The sequence below is a fragment of the Cervus elaphus genome, chromosome 11 (genome assembly GCF_910594005.1).
Source record: "Cervus elaphus chromosome 11, mCerEla1.1, whole genome shotgun sequence".
Lineage (NCBI taxonomy): Eukaryota > Metazoa > Chordata > Mammalia > Artiodactyla > Cervidae > Cervus > Cervus elaphus.
Window position 1 is genome coordinate 12,611,718 of NC_057825.1, and position 19,609 is coordinate 12,631,326.

General features: G+C 34.8%; 1 protein-coding gene across 3 annotated transcripts in view; it reads right to left on the reverse strand.

Annotated features, from left to right (window-relative positions):
* The window catches only part of RABGAP1 (RAB GTPase activating protein 1), a 162,921-nt gene that overhangs the window by 92,114 nt on the left and 51,198 nt on the right, over positions 1 to 19,609 (reverse strand). For all 3 annotated transcript variants that reach the window (XM_043916904.1, XM_043916906.1, XM_043916905.1), the window contains 6 exons: positions 14,849 to 14,959; positions 14,400 to 14,466; positions 13,670 to 13,772; positions 12,978 to 13,147; positions 5,946 to 6,120; positions 2,245 to 2,338 (listed from right to left, as the gene is read on the reverse strand). In XM_043916904.1, the coding sequence (XP_043772839.1) occupies positions 2,245 to 2,338; positions 5,946 to 6,120; positions 12,978 to 13,147; positions 13,670 to 13,772; positions 14,400 to 14,466; positions 14,849 to 14,959 (720 nt within the window). The remainder of the gene's footprint in view (positions 1 to 2,244; positions 2,339 to 5,945; positions 6,121 to 12,977; positions 13,148 to 13,669; positions 13,773 to 14,399; positions 14,467 to 14,848; positions 14,960 to 19,609) is intronic.

Below are 19,609 nucleotides of genomic sequence, written 5' to 3' on the forward strand. Positions count from 1 at the left end.
TCATAAAAAAAAAAACTAACCCTAGAATTATTTGATAACACAAACTTGATTTATATTGATAAAATCATTTTCAGAATAATTTTGTCACTGATAATAACTCTGCCAACTCTTTTATTACTGACATTAGTTCTCTTAACCACTAAAATTCTTATCAAAATGAACTTGGAGAATTAGCACACAAAGGTATATTTATTATAAACACTGACACTAAAATCTAATGTAGAGTTAAATAAACCAGTTTTGCAATCAGACCAGACTGTGTTAAAATTTCTGAGCCTGCTGTTTACTAACTAGAATGGTTGACTTAATCTCTAGGCCAGTTTCCTCATCTATAAAAATAGATACTATTTTATAAGGTTATTATAGTTGAAATAGAGCACATAACTTAGCACAGTACTAGGCACAGAGTAAATCTATTCTTACTATGATAACTACCATTACAACATCTATTATTCTTAATCTACAATAATTCTGCATGCTGGTTCTACAGACTTGTATTTTGCAAATGAAGACAGATTCTAAAGAGTTAAATGACCTGCCCAAGATCATACAGCTTAGAAACAGGAGAGGGAGGACTTGAAGCTTGATCTACCAGGCTCTTAAAATTCCATGACACTGTGATGATTCCACATGTAATTCCACATATAACAGATGATGATTCCAGATATAATAATGATGAAAAAATAATGACAAAATAAATTGAAGAAGACAAACTATATTATTTCTAAAAACATGACTGAAATCAGCAAAAAAAGTTATAAACATCCTGAAGATAGGTGAGACAGATGGAAAGTTAGTTAACATATGAAGGATTAAGATAAGGATATCATTTCATCAAAAGAATAACAAAATGGATAAACAAAGCCCGATAACTAAACATATTCCAAGCAATTGTATAGAACACTGGTGGGTTCATTTTATAAAATCTAGAGCATTTAGAGTCTAAATGCTGTATCTAAATAATTTTACATACACTATTATATAACCCATGTCAAGACTCAATTACATTTCTATTTTAGAGCAGAAATCTTTTTATATAGATGAAATCTCTGCCAGCAGCAGTCCAAACACTCCAAATTCACTGAACTGAAAATATATTGTGATGAGAGCATCATCAGCAGGTTTGTCTCCTGATTGCTGAAGGAATATAAAAAAAAAATAAATGAGAACTATTCCCTTGAGGGGCTTCTGCAGAGGTCATTTATTAAAACCACTTGTGTAAAGACAAACCATGCTTTTGTTTGCATTCTCCTCCTGTATACATCTGACATTTCCCAATTCCAGAGTGTTTTACCAAAAGTGTAAAGCTTTGTGAGGGTGCTAAGAAGCAGATAATGCCCATTTGTAGTCCCATCCCTTAAGGGCATGAAGTTTTTCTTTAATTCTGAGACACAGTTTTACTAAGAACAGAATGAAGGTTTCAACAGTTAAAATTTGAGAGAAAAATCAGACTCCAAAGTAACGGGTCCACGGGGAGTTGGTATGATAACCCTAAGAACCAGAAAGTCAGAAACGGAAAACCACTCAGATCACTTTCAAGTTTAGCTCTTTTCAACATATACTGGCACCCTACAGTGGGAAAAGGAAACGGCATAAATGTCTCACCAACCTGATTTACCAGGTCTCTGATTTCACTAATAAATTACCTGAAGGTAGTGTGCTCTTTTTAGACAATTTCTATAGGATATTGCTTAACACTGTCATCAAACTGTCTCTTGAGCTGATGAGAAATTCCTGAATTTTACAAGTGTTAGTAATTGGTAGAGCAATAAATATATACCATGTTTATAACATTCTGCTGTCACTTGAGGCATATAACAGAGATAGGGGAAAATCCCACTGCAGTCTCTATCATGGTTCTATGCATCATGTGAGTATCTCCTAAACTTTCCTGATTACTGTGTATTGCCTTAACTACTGCGTATTATCTTAACCAGTCGGCAGTTTCTACCCACTTCAATATAAGTGACTTCTTTCCTTATTTATTTTCTCCATGGATTCCATGTTTGCATAAATATTCCTGCAGCAATGAGAACTTACTAGGTTTCTGATATTTTGAAAGCTGATTTCAGATCTTCATGACTTCACTACACTCATAAACCTCTACCAACAGAGATTCTAGAACGTGAACCTCATACTTAGGTTTTTATTATTGGCTCCAAAACTGAAAAATGTTTGGCAGAATCCCCTACCCATAACGTAAGAACTGCAGGTATAAAGGAGAACTATTCTATCACAACTTACCATTTAGACAGCAGTTCTCCCCATGTTTCAAGAATTTTTTCTGCACATTCTTTGGATACATCACCAGATCCACTCAAGAGAGGCTCATCGTTATCTTTAATAAACAAAACACACAAAAAGGATAACAGAGGTAGCTATGCTAGCCAGAAGAATGACCTGGAAATGTAACAGTCAAATTTGAAAGATTTCATTGGGAGCACAGTCTCATAACTTCTCTCTTAGCATATAGTCATAAATACAAGAAAAGTAAAAATGGCCCTAGGTGAAACGTTGCTGAAACTCTTTAATTCTCTTGCTTTTCATATACGCCTATATAATGTCAACTGAAGCAAAAGCCATATGACTATAAAACGATAGGACTCAAAGTACGGTATGTTCTCTTACCTGTTTCACAGCAAACAAGGTCATACATGAAAATATATAGCAATCTTATGTGTAACACTTAAAAGCACAAGGCACGCATGCATAAGCTTCCAAAATAGAAAAGCAGAGAGTATTTGCACAAATTTTGATAAGACATTTACAATCCAAACTTGTGTTGACACTTTTTAACATAATGATCTGGCAAAATATTAAGTGCACATAAAATTAAAATAAGAACTAAATCTTATGGAGCTATGATTTTCTTCTTTTCTCTTTTATGCTTTTATGACTTTCTAAATTTTCTATACTAGGATGGATTAATAGAAAGCATAAAAATACTTTTTAAAAAGGACCAAGATGAATCATTTCAAACTTTGTTCAAGAAATCAGGAAATGTAAATCTGAATATAAATTTAAGGATTATAAGATATAAACACAATGAAAAAAGTGACAATGATAAAGGAATGTGAGAGAATTGAAAAAAGTGTAATGAAAGTAGTGGGAAAATAAGATTTACTTAATCTTCTTTGTTGGACACTTCGGGAGTTTTCAACTTTTTGCTACAAATAGTATTAGGATGAACAGATCTCACTGTTTTTATTGGGTATATGCCCAGAAGGGTACTTCCTGGGTTAAAAAATGCATGCTTTTAAGGATTCTGAAACTTATGACAAACTGCCTCCCAAAATGGTTTTACCAACTGACATTTGCACTAGTTGGGTAAAACAGTACTTGTTTCCATGTCAGTTCAATCAATGCTGTTTCTAAATGTTTTTGTTTAACCTGCCTTTAAAAAGTTTGTATCTTAAAAAAATAATGTTTGGATCTTAACATCTCTTGATGATTATTACATCATGAATTGGCATCCCTTTAGTGATAGTATATCTGAGAGTACTGATTTTAAAGGCTCAGAAATCCAGGATATTTATTACTAAACTTATTTACATTATAATGTCTTGAACATTATCAGCAGTTTCCACAGTGAGTTCCGGAAGAAGACAGAATGAATATAAGTGAGACCTCCACAGATGAATAAGGAAAAGAGAAAGACTCAAGGGCACTGAGATAATGTCCCTCTGCTTCACTATTTTCCAGAGTTGCCCTGTACTCTAAATGCCTCAGGTAATTCTCCACTCATTGAAAATGTCAACATAACACAATGTCTTTGGGTGATGGCAGCTATTTTAAAATGTATTAAAATTTACAAGAGATAATTCCTTTAAAGAGATTAGGAAGACTTACCTTACAAAATTCTCTTTTACTGTTTGGATGTGTTCAGAATGTTGCTTCTGAACACCTCCCCTTTATAACTACTGGCTTCCTGCTCTGTGAGCACAAACGGCCTATGGATAAGGAGGCTCTGTAGAGGACTATAGCCATTTATTTTCAGGGAGCAAACATCACAACAGGACCAATTTCCCTGGTTTGTATACTGGACTAGACAAAATTAAAAGATGGTATGGCTGCAGTCTCCTGTCATTAACTTTTCATTATGGAAATGGATCTAGGAAGGCTACTCATCTTGCCAGTATTTACTGATCATTTATTATATACCAGGAATTGGACTACACGCCATGGAAACAATATGGAGCAGAAAAGGACACACTCTCTTCCTTTAGAGCCTGTGTTCTGATGTTCCTTGATCCTCCCATGGACTGCCACCTGCCCTTAGTCTCTTTCTCTCCCCTGTTAACTGTTGTCAGCAGAGGCCTTCTGAATCCCCTCAATTATACTAAAAAAGACTGTGCCTATTATAGATTAGAACTACATCTCAGTTCTGATGCTATTAGCTGGGCCCACATTTCTTTTTAACTGGTAGATATCCTTTAACATCTATAATATGGAAATTTGAACAGTCTCTGGTTTCACAATAAATGGTGCGTCTTTCTCAACTTTTGGCATTTTTTTTTCATTGCCAAGTCTTAAAGAGAGGAAAGTTCTGTAAATTTTTATTTGCTCTGCATCTTAAGCAATGTTGACATAAAGGAAAACTGCAAGTCTCCAGAACCAGTTATACAGTCAATCTCAAACAGCAGGAACCATTTCACTGTTCCCAGCCTTAAAACATGACTTAAATTGTCTCTGCAGGAGACTCTAAATTGTATGCTAACTTTTCAAAAACATTTGTGCCTTCTTTGCACTTCAAAATGCTTTATGTGAATAAATGCCCAAAGATGATAACACAATAGAGCTCAGAATGCTAATTCACAAACCTGGATTAAAATCTACCCTGCCAATTTCTAAATATTGTGACGTTGGGCAAACTCACTTTCCTTATGTTCAAAATAAGTCTTATTTTTCAGGAATTTGTGTGGATTATATAAACAAAGTATTATATTACTTCATAAACAAAGTACCTGTCTACCACACTAAGCATCTAGCAACTGGTGGCCATTAACATTACCAATAAATGATTCTAAGTTGATAAGTCATAGAAAAAGTAGAAATTATGGGGAACAACAGGAATTGGGAAGTCAGCACTTGCTCTAAACTTGGAAAAAGTACATATAATCACGGACATGTATTTCTTCTACCCCAATCAAACACTCCTATCACCCTGATGCTTTTGTAACGTACTTTTTTCAGCCAGAAGTGCCCAAACCAGCACATTTATCTCTGAATTCTCCCTGCACTTTAAAAGTTCCAGCTAAAAAAGTCATGGTACTCCACCACATACTCTACAATGAAAAGTGAATTCTCTCCTACGAATTTCCAGAACACTCCCTGTGAACCTCACATAGGTGCATACCTCATATGACTTTTCATAATCAGCTTGTTTTTGCCCTTAAAAATAAAGCTCAGGTACAAAATGTCTTCCAAACTTTCATTTTTCCTGTATTCCTTCCCTCCATTTCTCACTTTGATATAGTATGTTTAAACACAGATTGACAGAACAATTCACACATATAAGCATGAAAAAGAGAGAGAGAAAAAAAAAAAAAGAACTGGTTGATTCCTAGTATTCATCAGTGTGAAAATCCAATAATGTATAAATCAACTGAGATGGAAATATTTATTTAGGTAGAAGCTGTGTCAAATTTGCTCTAAAAATGTGCTGTATTAATTCACCAAGCTAGCAGAGACCGATTCTTTAAAAAAAAAAAAAAAAAAAAAGCACTAATTATAAAATCTCATTTTTTCTAACTTGGCTAAAATTACCTCAAAGAAGGTCCTATGGCAATCATTTTTTATCTCCCACAGTCCTTTGTATAGATTCTCATAAACACTTGTTAAATGTATTCAAAATACTATGTCATTTTATCACTTCTCTGATAAAACTGTAATGGTCTGTATAGTCCACCACCCAAAATAGAAATTATGTTCTCCCTACAATTTACCTTCCTCTTCATCATCTTCTGGAGGAGAAGGTATCATTGAACTCTGAGATCCTGACTGTGGCAGGCGAATTGAGGGACTGGCTGTAGTTTTCCTCCTCTCTCTCTCTGATTCACTTTCCAAGCACACAACTTCGTATAAAGTGTCAGTATTGTTCTTTCTCTCCTTTTGCTTTATCTTAAAGAGGAAAACACATTATTCATCAAGTGATAAAAAAAATTTTTTTAATTGAGCACTACTTCTGATTTTACATAGGATCTGAGAATAAAAAGGTATTACTTTGAATATCTAAACTAAATGTAACCTTTTCTAAGCAGAAAAACATATGTTTAGGCTTAAAACCCTTAAGAAAATAGGATATTTACTGAATAGGACTCTAATTCTGCAATTTTATTTACTGTATTCAGACTCTATCATCAAACATCCAACTACCAATATTTAGTAAGTTAACTTAAAAAGTTAACTGCTCTGTAGCTTCCCAGTTACCTTAAAATTTTGCTCAAGGTTTTCTATATAAAACTGTACATAAAAAATGTTTTAGAAATAATCAAAAACATACAATTTAATACTAAGAATGTCTTATCTCCATGCCCCTACCACCAAATCCTTTAGCCTAGTGATAACAGAATAGGTAAATTTTCTTCAACTGAAAGCTACAGCTGGGGGGTCGTAAGTGACAGAAAAGAGATTAATGGAGTTCACAAAATTTTTGATAACTCAAAAATTGTTTTGTATTTTGGGTTTATCTTGAGGCAAGCACATAACATTTTAAACTGACCTAAATAAAAAATTAAGAGTAGGGAATATAAAATATTACCAGTACAATATTTAAACATTAATATTCCATATTACAGTCAGTTTAAGGAGGAGGAAAAAAAGAGTGAAATACAGGGCAGGAGGAAAAGACAGAAGTGTAGGAAAAGAAACAGAGAAAACTAGAATAGAAAGGTAGCAACAGAGAGAAAGAGAAAGATACACATGCATAAAGTTAAAATACAGAAGCAGGAGGGCAACAGAGGTTCATTAGAAATAACAGGCAGAGAGCAGATATTACCATCTTAATGTTTATTTGGATTCTTAAGAAAAACTGCCCCAATCCTAGAAGGCTAGCATAGTAGCAACAGGTCCTTTCAATAGCATCCTGAATCACTGTTTATTAAGTAGTTGGTAAACTTTTCTGTAAAGGGTCAAACAGTAAATATTTTAGTCTATGTGGGCCAGCAGTCTCTGCTGCAACTCCTCAACTCTACCATTATGGTGCAAGAGCAGCCAGAGACAGTGAGTATGACTGTGTTTCAAAAATTTTTTATGCAAACCACTGTCAGGCCAGATTTGACCCACAGATCCAGATGTGCTGTTTTAACATGTACAAAGGATTATATGATATTCAAGATGAACAAATGACTTAATTACTTATTATTAATTAAAGGACCCAGACTCTGTGAAATTACATATTAACCTGTAGGTTTGTGACCAATAGCTAAACAAATAATTTCTGTCTAATAGAAAAGATAACCCAAAGGTTACCTACAGTTTTGTTTCTAACCCATCAATCTTGTTCTAATTTTTTTTTTTTTTTAAGGAAAGACTACATAAATTCAAGTTCCTCAAATACTTGGAACCAGTTTTACCATCTTACTGGTTCCCTCATTACTTAATGAAATATATTAAAATCTATGACATACAGTCATTCTAAATTTGCAATTATGATTTTTAATTTTCAAATATCATGCTTTGATAGGTCAAAGAATTTACTTTTGTTTTGCTTAAATTATTCTCTAAAACATTAGTTAATTGCTTTCTAAATCAGTTCAAAGATCAACATAACTTTTTATCTTTAAAATTTTTTTCCCCAGAAACTATATAAACGTTAACAACCCCCTGCACTTCACCTTGAACTCCCCTTTGAATAACAGTGACCAGAGCAATCCTGTCCGTTGCAAGTCAGATAAATATGGAGTCAAGATGATTTGTTAAATGCAAAAAGAAAAAAGAGAAATCTTTGTACAAAAAGAGAAATCTAGTAGTCACCATCTTAACCAAGTTATCATACATCTCAGCAACAGCTCACTAACCTCTGGCTCCTGATCTAGCAGTTCAAGAGTTCCAGCACAGAAAGCATTTTCTATCTTGAGAGGTATAGTGAAATACTACACATGTGTGAGTGTGCCCGTGTATACATACACACAGGCTTCCCAGGTCACAGGCTTCCCAGGCAGCACAGTGATAAAGAATCTGCCTGACAATGCAAGAGACGTGGGTTTGCTCCCTGGGTTGGGAAGATCCCCTGGAGTAGGAAATTGCAACCCACTCTAGTATTCTCGCTTGGAAAATTACATGGACAGAGGAACCTGGTGGGCCACAGTCCCTGGGGTCACAAAGAGTCAGAGGCAATTGAGTGAGCACGCGCAAACACACACACACACAGCAAGTACACACATAGATAAAAGCTTGGGTTTCCAATATGGATGGTTATACTAATTACTTGTCTATGAACACTGGACACATCACTTAGTCTTTTAGACATTAGCTTCCAGATGTTAGCTTCTTCCTTTATAAAATAATAACTTTATAAAACATTTTAAGATCCCTGCAGTGTCTTTAGCAATAAAAATTCTGTAATTCTATAACTTTAAGAATTTAAGAATGATTAGTTGGTCTTCTATTCACCTTATGTTACTGTTGGAAAATCTAGTCTTTGGACCATTTTTTCCTCTTTCTTTCCTAACTAATTTCAAAAGTTTCTTCTCTAATATGGTGCCATCTTAATATAGGAATCCCCACAGTTGGGAAGGGTTCCAGCTTAAAAAGGAGCTACTGAGTCACCAGATAATTTTAGGGAAAGGAAAAAGAATAAATTTTTAAACATGCATTTTTAATAACGTTTCTATAATTGTTTTCCTATGCTGTTTAGTTGCTAAGATGTGTTCAACTCTTTTGCGACCCCATGGACTGTAGCTCACCAGGCTCCCCTGTCCATGGAATTTTCCAGGCAAGAATACTGGAGCAGGTTGCCATTTCCTTCTCCATGTTTTCCTATACTTATGGCAATAAACAGAAAACTATATATTGAATATTTAAGAAATTTTGTCTGTAGCAGTGTTTCCTTTTCTGTCTAGTGAGAACTGCAAAGAGGTTAAAATTTCAAATTATGTTTAATTTGACTTACATAAATCCCCAAAATGCTCTTATAGAAAGAAAGACAAGAGAAGTACATTTCTATGGGAAGAACCCTGGCTAACACCCTTAGAAGGCTTATGGTATGAATCTTGTTCACAAGACATCCCATAAAATCTATTTTACATCTTTGGATCTATAAAATATAAACACTATCCTCACTATGGAACATGGATCTCTATGAAAATTACGAGACAGAAAATGTTGCTAGCCCAGTGATTGCCACAAGAGGGCCTCGGTTAGTGGTAGCTGCTAATAATTTTTAAAGCCAAGAATGTAAAAGAGGAAATTAATAAACTTAGGCTTAATATGTTATAGAAGGAAAGTGAATCAAGAGTGTCCTAAGTGTGCTAAGACAGGAAAAAACTGTTCAAATTCTTCATACTCTATCTCTTCTCCCCTCAACTGACTACCCCTCACACCTACTCCCCAAGACATCCAAATAAGGAGAAAAACAAGAGATTATTCTTAGGAATACCCTGCTATCCTCCCATCTTTCACATATAAACTTCAGCTTTTTGCAAAGAAAATATTGACAATTCGGCCTATGTTTAGCTTGTAACTTCAGCAAAGAGTCTAGAATACTCTATCAGGCTAAGTCTCAGGCATACATTATATTTTTGGCTAGGCTATGCTGACAAGTCATTTGTTAGCCTTGTTAGATACATTATTCTAGATCAAACCACAGAAAAAATATTCCTGTAAACCTATGCAATCTTTGAATCAAAAGCTGTATAACATAAGTCCTCAAGGTAAAAGCAAGATCGGGGAAATCTTATTTATATTCACTAAAAGAAACAGAATTCTGTTTAAGGAGAATAATTTTTTATATACAAATTTATACTAAAAATATACAATTAATTTGCTGGCTTATTCTAGAAACTACTAAGAATCATTTCTACCCACTCTTTAAACCTGTAAAATAATGCTTGCAAATTGGTTTTATTTCTGAAGCATTCTTTCCCTGAGGCTAACCACTAAATAATCAATGCTGTTCTGATTTCATGACTTAAGTGTTTTTTTCTGTCCCACTGATATCCCTCTCAATAATAATAGCTAAAATGCATGAAGAACATGTATGTGCCAAGAACTATTTCAAGTACGTTACACAGTTTCTCACCTACTGTCACAATGACACTATCAGGAAGATTCTATCACTGCCATTTCACAGCTGAGTAAACTGAGGCTCAGAGAGTTGAATGAGCTTGCTCAAAGTCCTAAAGCTAGTCAATGGTAAGATCCATGTACTCTGACTCAAAAGCCAAGTTCTAGATGATAATCCTATAATCCTTCGCTCTTGTCACAGTGAAGATCTGGGACCCAGGTTTACTTTTTGTCTCTTAAGATAACACGGAAAAGAAATTCCTGTTCTGCTTGTTACCTTTTTCTAACTATAACCAAAAGGGCTAACTTGGACACACGGAAACTAAAATACTTATTGCTACAGAAAAGTATATTCAAGTAAATCCACATACAATATTATAATCTTGGATAATGGAATTTCAATGTTATATGAAATAAAATTCATCAATTTTTTTGAGAACTATGTTCAAGATGTTTAGGGTAACTCAGTGAACAGAACAGATTAAAAATACTGCCTTAGGAGGTTTCTAACACTAAAAAACACTTAATAAACAAACAAAAAAAAAGTATATTGTGCAGTATATTAGACGCTAACACCCTTGTATGTAAAAAAACTTTTTTTTAAGTTTATCATCAGAGAGGGAATTGGCAGTACCAGTGGATAACTGGGCAAACTGCAGTGTTAAATGGGGGTGGTGAGGAGCTACTAAGAAATCTAACCAAAGACCTGAGGACTTGAAGATGAATAATAGCAAGTGGAATCCAGGGAAGAGCATTTGAAGTAAAAGGAACAGTTAATAGCAAAGGCCCTAAGCGCATGGTTAGAGCAGAGGAAGCAAGCAAGAAGTTAAGAGGAATTAGTTTACAATAGGCAGCAGATCAGATAGGGTCTTATAACCCACTACATGGACTCAGGATTTTATGGAGTAAAAGAGGATTAGAGAATTTGAGCAGAAGAATGATGTGATTTGACACTAGGCTGCTATATTAAGAATATATCAAAAGGTAGCAAAAATAGAAACAGGGAGATGTGTGAAAAAGATATTCCAATAATCCAAGTAAAAACAATATTTCGGATGAAGTTACGTAATGTAGGTGGTAAGAAGTGGTCAGCTTCTAGGTATGCTTTAAAAATAGAATTTCCTGACAGACAGGATATGGTGTGTGAAAAAATAAAAAGAGTAAAATTCTTGGTGTAAGAAACTACTAGGAGAAGATGCCCATAAACTGAGATGGTAAAGACAGGTAGGCAGAGTATTTTATGGGTGAGGGATGAAATAATGACATCTTTTTTGGACATGGTAAATTTGAGATATTCTGAAGGCTAAGTGAAAGAGTGGTATTTAAGGAGGAGGAAGGAATTATCTGTATCAAATGCTCCTGACACATTAAGTAAGATGAAAACTCAGACTGACCACTGGATTCAGCAATTTAGGTCACCATGAACTTGATTACTTTCAAGGAGTTTTGACAAACAAAAGCAAAGAAAGGAGCAGTAAGTTGCAGAGCAACTGGCGTCCCAAAAAAAAAGGCTAAAAGAAGGGAACAGAAATTTTATCTGCTGCCCACCACAAGAATGACAGAGTATAGCGTTTGACCGAATTAACTTTTATTTTTAAAGTTCAATACTTAGAAGACCATACCATAGTCTCTATAATCTAAGCATTTAAAGTGTCTAATATGTAATCCCAAAATACTAGACAAAGAAACGTGAAAGTGTGGCTCTCCAGACTCAGATTTAGCAGCCCAAGATTTTTAAAGTAATTATATTAAAATTATGCTCAAGAATATAAAAGAGCTGCTTAAAATGAAGATCAAGGAGGTAATCACATAAGAAACAGAAACCATTAAACCAAAGGGACATTGTAAGAAAAAAAAATAAGATCTGAAATTTTTTAAAAAATTCATTAAATGAGGTTAACAACAGATCAGAGATTACAAAAGAACAGTGTCAAGTGAACTTTATATTAGGTCAACAGAAAGTATCCTATCTAACAACAACAACAAAAATATTTGAAAACATAAAGAATCTCAGAGGTCTGTGGGATAATAACAAAGGTCAAAAATATGTATGACTGGAATCCCTTAAGGAGAGAGAAGAGAGATGTGGCAGAGAAAAAATTTGGAAAAAATGGGTCAGAATTCCCCAAAACATGGTAAAAGAAAAAATCAAAACAAACAACCAACCAAAAAAATCCCATAAATTTAAAAGTTCATGAAGCCCAGCAAATCTGAAGACAAACAGAAAGAAAAACCACACCTAGGCACATCACAGTTAAAGGTCTAAACACCCACGATACAAAATAGTATCAAAAGCAGGCAGAGAAAATGATCCATTACAAATATAAATGCATGCTGACTTCTCTTCAAAAACAGTAAGAACCACAAGACTGTGAGATAACATCTATAAGTGCTGAAAGTGAAAAACTGTCAACCCTGAACCCTATATCCAGAGAAAATATCCTACTGGAATAAAAGTGAAATAAAGACTTTCAGATAAAGAAATCTGACAGTTCACTAAAAGAAATTCTAAAAGAAGCTGTTCAGGTTTAAGGCAAATGAGACCAGAAAGAAACCTGGTTCTTCAGGAAGAAATGAAAAGCAATAAAACAAAAAAATATGTGGGTAAAAATGAGAGACAACTTTCCTCTTTAATATATTTAAAATACACATGACTATTTAAAGATCTAACTAGTAGCTTGGATTAATGATAAATCCACCTCAGAAGTGACTTCTCTCATTTTCCCCTCTATATTTATAGAAAGGTATAGTACCTGTTTAAGTTTCAAAAAGAAATTTTCAGTAGTACTACGTTTGCTGAAGGGCCAGAATAATCTTTCATTAGGTGAGCAAACTCGGACTTTTGTCTCTAGAAGAAAGCGAACAGGCTCCTGTACTTCTGTTATTACCAAATCAACAGCTGTGGTCATAAACAGCACTTTATCTAGAGAGAGAGAAGGGAGAAGCAAATTTTTTAAGTGGAAATATATTTGCTCACATAATTAAATTACAAGTTTTAAATCACATTCAGAAAGAGTATGAACAGCTGAAAAAGTTTATGCACAGCATATCTGAAAAATTACACAGGAAATTAGTCACAGTGGTATCCTTTAGGGTGGGACACTAGAACTGTGGCAGACTTTTATTTTTCTTTATATATCCTTTGAATTTTAAATGATATGTAAGTATATTATCGATCCACAAAAAAGTAATACTTAGAAGCCTGTAAATAAATAAGCATATAAATAGAAGAGGAAGCAGGAAAAGAAAAAATGAAGAAAGAAGAGGGAGGAAAAAATACTTTGTTTACAGGTTAAAGTTAATAATAAATTCAAAGAACTATTCAAATTCCTTGGTTTCATCAGAATTAGATAAACACTAAATATTTCTCAAATAAGTAGAACTAAGATTTGGGTATCCTCCTGGGACTAAACTTTCTATTCATGATGTCACCAATCTGCACCACCTTTAGGAGTTTCTTCATTTACAACTTGAAAATGTGGGGATTTTGGATTCCAGCTCCCAGTAATAACATAGGACTTGCCATCTGAACTTTTGCCCATAGATTCCTAAAGAAAAGAATAACAACAACATTAAATGCCAAAAAAATAACAACAGCTAATCCTCATTCTGCTGCCTTTAAAAAAACAGAAGTTGTAAAAATACAAGAATATGAAAGATCATATAAATATATACAAATATAGGAAAAGTCAGGAGTATATATGAATGATTACAGTTAAAAATGTGCGAACTATTTATGCAACTGTTCCTGAAAAGTTATATATAAAGTAAATGCTTGAAAATCATATCAAACTGTACAGACATCGGGAAAATTTACTACCTACACCTCTGTTGAATTCTTCTGTCAAGTAAACAATTACTACATAAATTTTAGTTATTAAAATAAAGATTTTCATATAATAGCAATAGTATATACACTGCATACTTTTCTAAAGCTCATAATAGTCTGCAAGTAACTCTCTCACGAAATGTCTTTCACTCCAACATCAACCCTACACTACTGCAGTCAAGACACAGACTAAACAGGTGTAAGGTCAGACTGGTAAACAGCAAGTAGGAAATACCCTTCTCTTTGCTTATAACTTCATAAACGTCTTTTAACATCAGATTTGGTGCAACAACCTTTATAGAGGAAATAGCGTACAAACTTAAAAAAAAAAAAAAACTATCCTTACCAAATCTAACAAGTGCATGTCACTATTTCGTACATCTTTTCCTGGGCTAAGGAGAAGACCAAAACATCTGCAAAAAAAGAACCAATATAAATTTGGGAAAAAGACTACAGCAAAGATGTTTAAGTTAGATCACTGAAAAAAATTCTGACAGAAAAAAGGACATATTGAAATTATCAACAAATTAGCATTATCAAAATCATCTTTATTTCTTTAATTGCGATCAACAAATTTTATGTTCGCCTTTTATTATCACATAGTTGAAGTCAACATACTAGCTGAAGATATAGAGATACTTCAAAATAAATGAAATATACACTTTAATAACCAAAAGAATTCCCCAGGGAGCAAAATAGTTTGCAAATACACTTTTGAATAAAGTATATGACCGTTTCAGTAGATTGACAAGAAATTAAATTTATATTTAAGCCAAACTTACTAAAAATGTTTACCTTTCAATGGCAAGTTCCTTATTAGTTGTTTGTTGCACATAGATGACAATCTTCTTATCAATTCCTTGGCGTAGTTTAAAGCATTGTCTGTCTTTATCTTTAGGAACTGCACTGTAGAACAACATGTTTCATCAATTTTGGACAGCATTTCCTTGTACTATACACCAGAATAACTTTTGGTATGATTTGAAAATCAGGCACTAAAAAGAATCACAGATTTAATTCTTTTCTATGCCTGGTATTCAAATAACAGATATTATCATCTGCCTCTTGATGTGAAAAGATCATCATTATTGTATGTAAACCACTAAACCATTTTATAAACCATTTATAAAAGCTACAAAACCACTCTTGTGTCTCCTGAAATATGACTTTAGTTTCTTTTCTTTTTTGTTGCTGTGAAAATTGAATTAGATATTTATAAAGTTCTCAAGTACTCACAGTTTTTCTCTTTCTATTTAGTCACTGTTTTTTATCAGTACAAATAAATTATTAATGCCTTATGTGTTTAAATATACAAGAGATTATTATATAGATCCTTTTAATTTCAAACAAAATGCTTTCGAAAAACAATAGAGATGAGAAAGATATGGTCAACAGTAAGCTATTGCTCAATTTTCCCTTAATGAGTGATAACCTTATTAAAAACCCATGTGATAATTATAAAAATAATATTAATGTGTAATTAAATATCAACTTAAGAAAACAGTTGAAAATATTCTCTAAGTGACAGTTTACCAAAATAATCTCCTTGACTCCCACACACCAACTTCTCTAGCTCCTTTGTTCTCAAAGACAGACACATCTGCTTATAGCAATCAGCCAAGATACAGAAAATCTGAATTGTGCCTTATTATTGTATGACTTTAAGATAATAGCAATAAAACCATTAGACAATAATACAAAAGGCTACATAAGAGCTCTGAGTACCAACTTACACTAAAAAGTGATTCTTAAGAAATAAAATTAATTTGAATGCTGTCTGCACTAGTACACCAGTAACCAATTCAAGAACATGTTGTAACACTGAGATTAAAAAAAACAACAAAGAATCTTAGGTTCAGTTCAGTCCAGTCGCTCAGTCCTGTCCGATTCTTTGCGACCTCATGAATCGCAGCACGCCAGGCCTCCCTGTCCATCACCAACTCCCGGAGTTTACTCAAACTCATGCCCATCGAGTCGGTGATGCCATCCAGCCATCTCATCCTCTGTCGTCCCCTTCTCCTCCTGCCCCCAATCCCTCCCAGCATCAGGGTCTTTTCCAATGAATCAACTCTTCGCATGAGGTGGCCAAAGTATTGGGAGTTTCAGCTTCAGCATCAGTCCTTCCAGTGAACACCCAGGACTGATCTCCTTTAGGATGGACTGGTTGGATCTCCTTGCAGTCCAAGGGACTCTCAAGAGTCTTCTCCAACACCATAGTTCAAAAGCATCAATTTTTCCGCACTCAGCTTTCTTCACAGTCCAACTCTCACATCCATACATGACCACTGGAAAAACCATAGCCTTGACTAGACGGACCTTTGTTGGCAAAGTAATGTCTCTTCTTTTTAATATGTTATCCAGGTTGGTCATAACTTTCCTTCCAAGGAGTAATGGTCTTTTAATCACCATCTGCAGTGATTTTAGAGCCCCCCAAAATAAAGTCTGACACTGTTTCCACTGTCTCCCCATCTATTTCCCATGAGATGATGGGACCACATAACATGATCTTAGTTTTCTGAATGTTTAAGCTTTAAGCCAACCTTTTCACTCTCCTCTTTCACTTTCATCAATCTTAGGTTAATGGTCTAAAAATGCAAACATGTGCAAGAAAAACTGCCACACACAAAACTATTAAATATGTATGACTGACAGAAATGTCACCTACAAGGATATGGACAGGTCTCAGTTTTCAATCCACATCAGATACACTAGGCTCTATGTTCTGTGGATGTTTAAGTCTAAATTAATATAATCTCATCTCTCAGCAGTATTTAAAACAATGGAAATAAAGTTATTTCTGGTGTTCTGAATCTGAAGGGCAAGGAAAAACTACATTAATAGGAAGCAGGGTGGTGCGTACAAGCAGTTCACTGATGTCAAGTGGTCTAGATTATATTCTGTTCTTATTACTATATCATTGAATGAATCTAACCAAGTAATTTTACACTTAATTCCTATTGTATAAATTAAGAAACATACATCCTGGTTATCTTCTCTGACTTTCTTCACCTACAGAAAAAGGACAAGATCAACTGGGATACTTTGTAGATCAAGTAAGGCCAAAAATAAGTGCTTTGAAATGATAGAAGTGAAAATGCTCCATCTTCCTAAGGGCTAAACATTCTAATTTTAATACTATAAGGATTATACATTTTTAGGAATGAAAAGAAAAGCATTAATCCTTCTCAAAGCACTTGGTCTCTATTTCAGTTCAGTCGCTCAGTCGTGTCCAACTCTTTGCAACCCCATGAACTGCAGCACACCAGGCCTCCTGTCCATTACCAACTCCCAGAGTCCACCCAAACCCATGTCCACTGAGTCAGTGATGCCATCCAGCCATCTCATCCTCTGTCGTCCCCTTCTCCTCCTGCCCCCAATCCCGCCCAGCATCAGGGTCTTTTCCAATGAGTCAACTCTTCGCATGAGGTGGCCAAAGTATTGGGAGTTTCAGCTTCAGCATCAGTCCTTCCAGTGAACACCCAGGACTGATATCCTTCAGGATGGACTGGTTGGATCTCCTTGCAGTCCAAGGGACTCTCAAGAGTCTTCTCCAACACCACAGTTAAAAAGCATCAATTCTTCGGCGCTCAGCTTTCTTCACAGTCCAACTCTCCATCCATACACGACCACTGGAAAAACCACAGCCTTGACTAGATGGACCTTTGTTGGCAAAGTAATGTCTCTGTTTTTTAATATGCTATCTACATTGGTCATAACTTTCCTTCCAAGGAGTAAGCGTCTTTTAATTTCATGGCTGCAGTCACCATCTGCAGTGATTTTGGAGCCCCCAAAAATAAAGTCTGACACTGTTTCCACTGTCTCTCCATCTATTTCCCATGAGGTGATGGGACCAGATGCCATGTTCTTTGTTTTCTGAATGTTGAGCTTTAAGTCAACTTTTTCACTCTCCTCTTTCACTTTCATCAAGAGGCTTTTTAGCTCTTCACTTTCTGCCATAAGGGTGGTGTCATCTGCATATCTGAGGTTACTGATATTTCTCCCGGCAATCTTGATTCCAGCTTGTGCTTCCTCCAGCCCATCATTTCTCATGATGTACTCTGCATATAAGTTAAATAAGCAGGGTGACAACAAACAGCCTTGACGTATTCCTTTCCTGATTTGGATCCAGTCTGTTGTTCCATGTCCAGTTCTAACTGTTGCCTCCTGTCCTGCATAGAGGATTCTCAAGAGGCAGGTCAGATGGTCTGGTATTCCCACCTCCTTCAGAATTTTCCACAGTTTATTGTGATCCACACAGTCAAAGGCTTTGGCATAGTCAATAAAGCAGAAGTAGATGTTTTTCTGGAACTCTCTTGCTTTTTCGATGATCCAAAGGATGTTGGCAATTTGATCTCTGGTTCCTCTGCCTTTTCTAAAACCAGTTTGAACATGTGGAAGTTCTCGGTTCACATATTGCTGAAGCCTGGTTTGGAGAATTTTGAGCATTTCTAGCGTGTTAGATGAGTGCAATTGTGCGGTATTTTGAGCATTCTTTGGCATTGCCTTTCTTTGAGAATGGAATGAAAACTGACCTTTTCCAGTCCTGTGGCCACTGCTGAGTTTTCCAAATTTGCTGACATATTGAGTGCAGCACTTTCACAGCATCATCTTTCAGGATTTGAAAGAGCTCAACTGGAATTCCATCACCTCCACTATCTTTGTTCGTAGAAATGCTTCCTAAGGCCTACTTGACTTCACATTCTAATATATCTGGATCTAGGTGAGTGATCACACTATTGTGATTATCTGGGTCGTGAATATTTACGCTACAATAAAATCATAATTTATCTTGTGCTACAGCTAACTATATACACATATATTTTTTAAATAGGTGATAAGTCATATGGGTATACCACTGTATTTGGCTTTAGGTATAACTGGCATACAACATATTAGTTTCAGGTTTACAACATAATGATTTTATATTGTGAAATGCATCATATTTTAACCATTCTATTATGGTCAACATTTAATTTCCAGTTTTTAATTTTGCTATTATTGAGTTAAGGGGAACAGTCATGCTAGTAACTCTTTTGGCATCTCAATGACTGCTTCTGATTCCTAGACATACTACAGAATCACTGGATGAAAGGAACTGTACTTTAAAACTTCAAATCTGACAAAGGCATCCTTGTCAATATTTCATCACTGTATTAGGTTCAACAACACCCTTTTCTATTATAAATTCAGGAAAACATGCAACAAAAAGATAACAGAGCCCTAACAAATGTGTAAAGAAATCTGACCATCCAGGGGTTTTCTGTACAGTATTTCCTTGATATACAGTTGAATAGGGATATTTGTGATTGCTAACCTTTCTACCTCGAAAATGCCCGATCTGAGAACGAGGAGAAATTACCCTAGTACTTCTCTTCTGAGAGATCTTAGAAACCTTTCCTATTTATAACTGGGAATTTCTAAACAATCTTCAATCTTTATTTTCAATAAAGGGAAAAAACAGTCTAAACTGTTCTGTTTCTTAAAAAGGAAAAAAATTATTACAAGGTTTATAGATTACTTCCTACTTCCCAGTATAGGAATGTATACTGCAGAAAA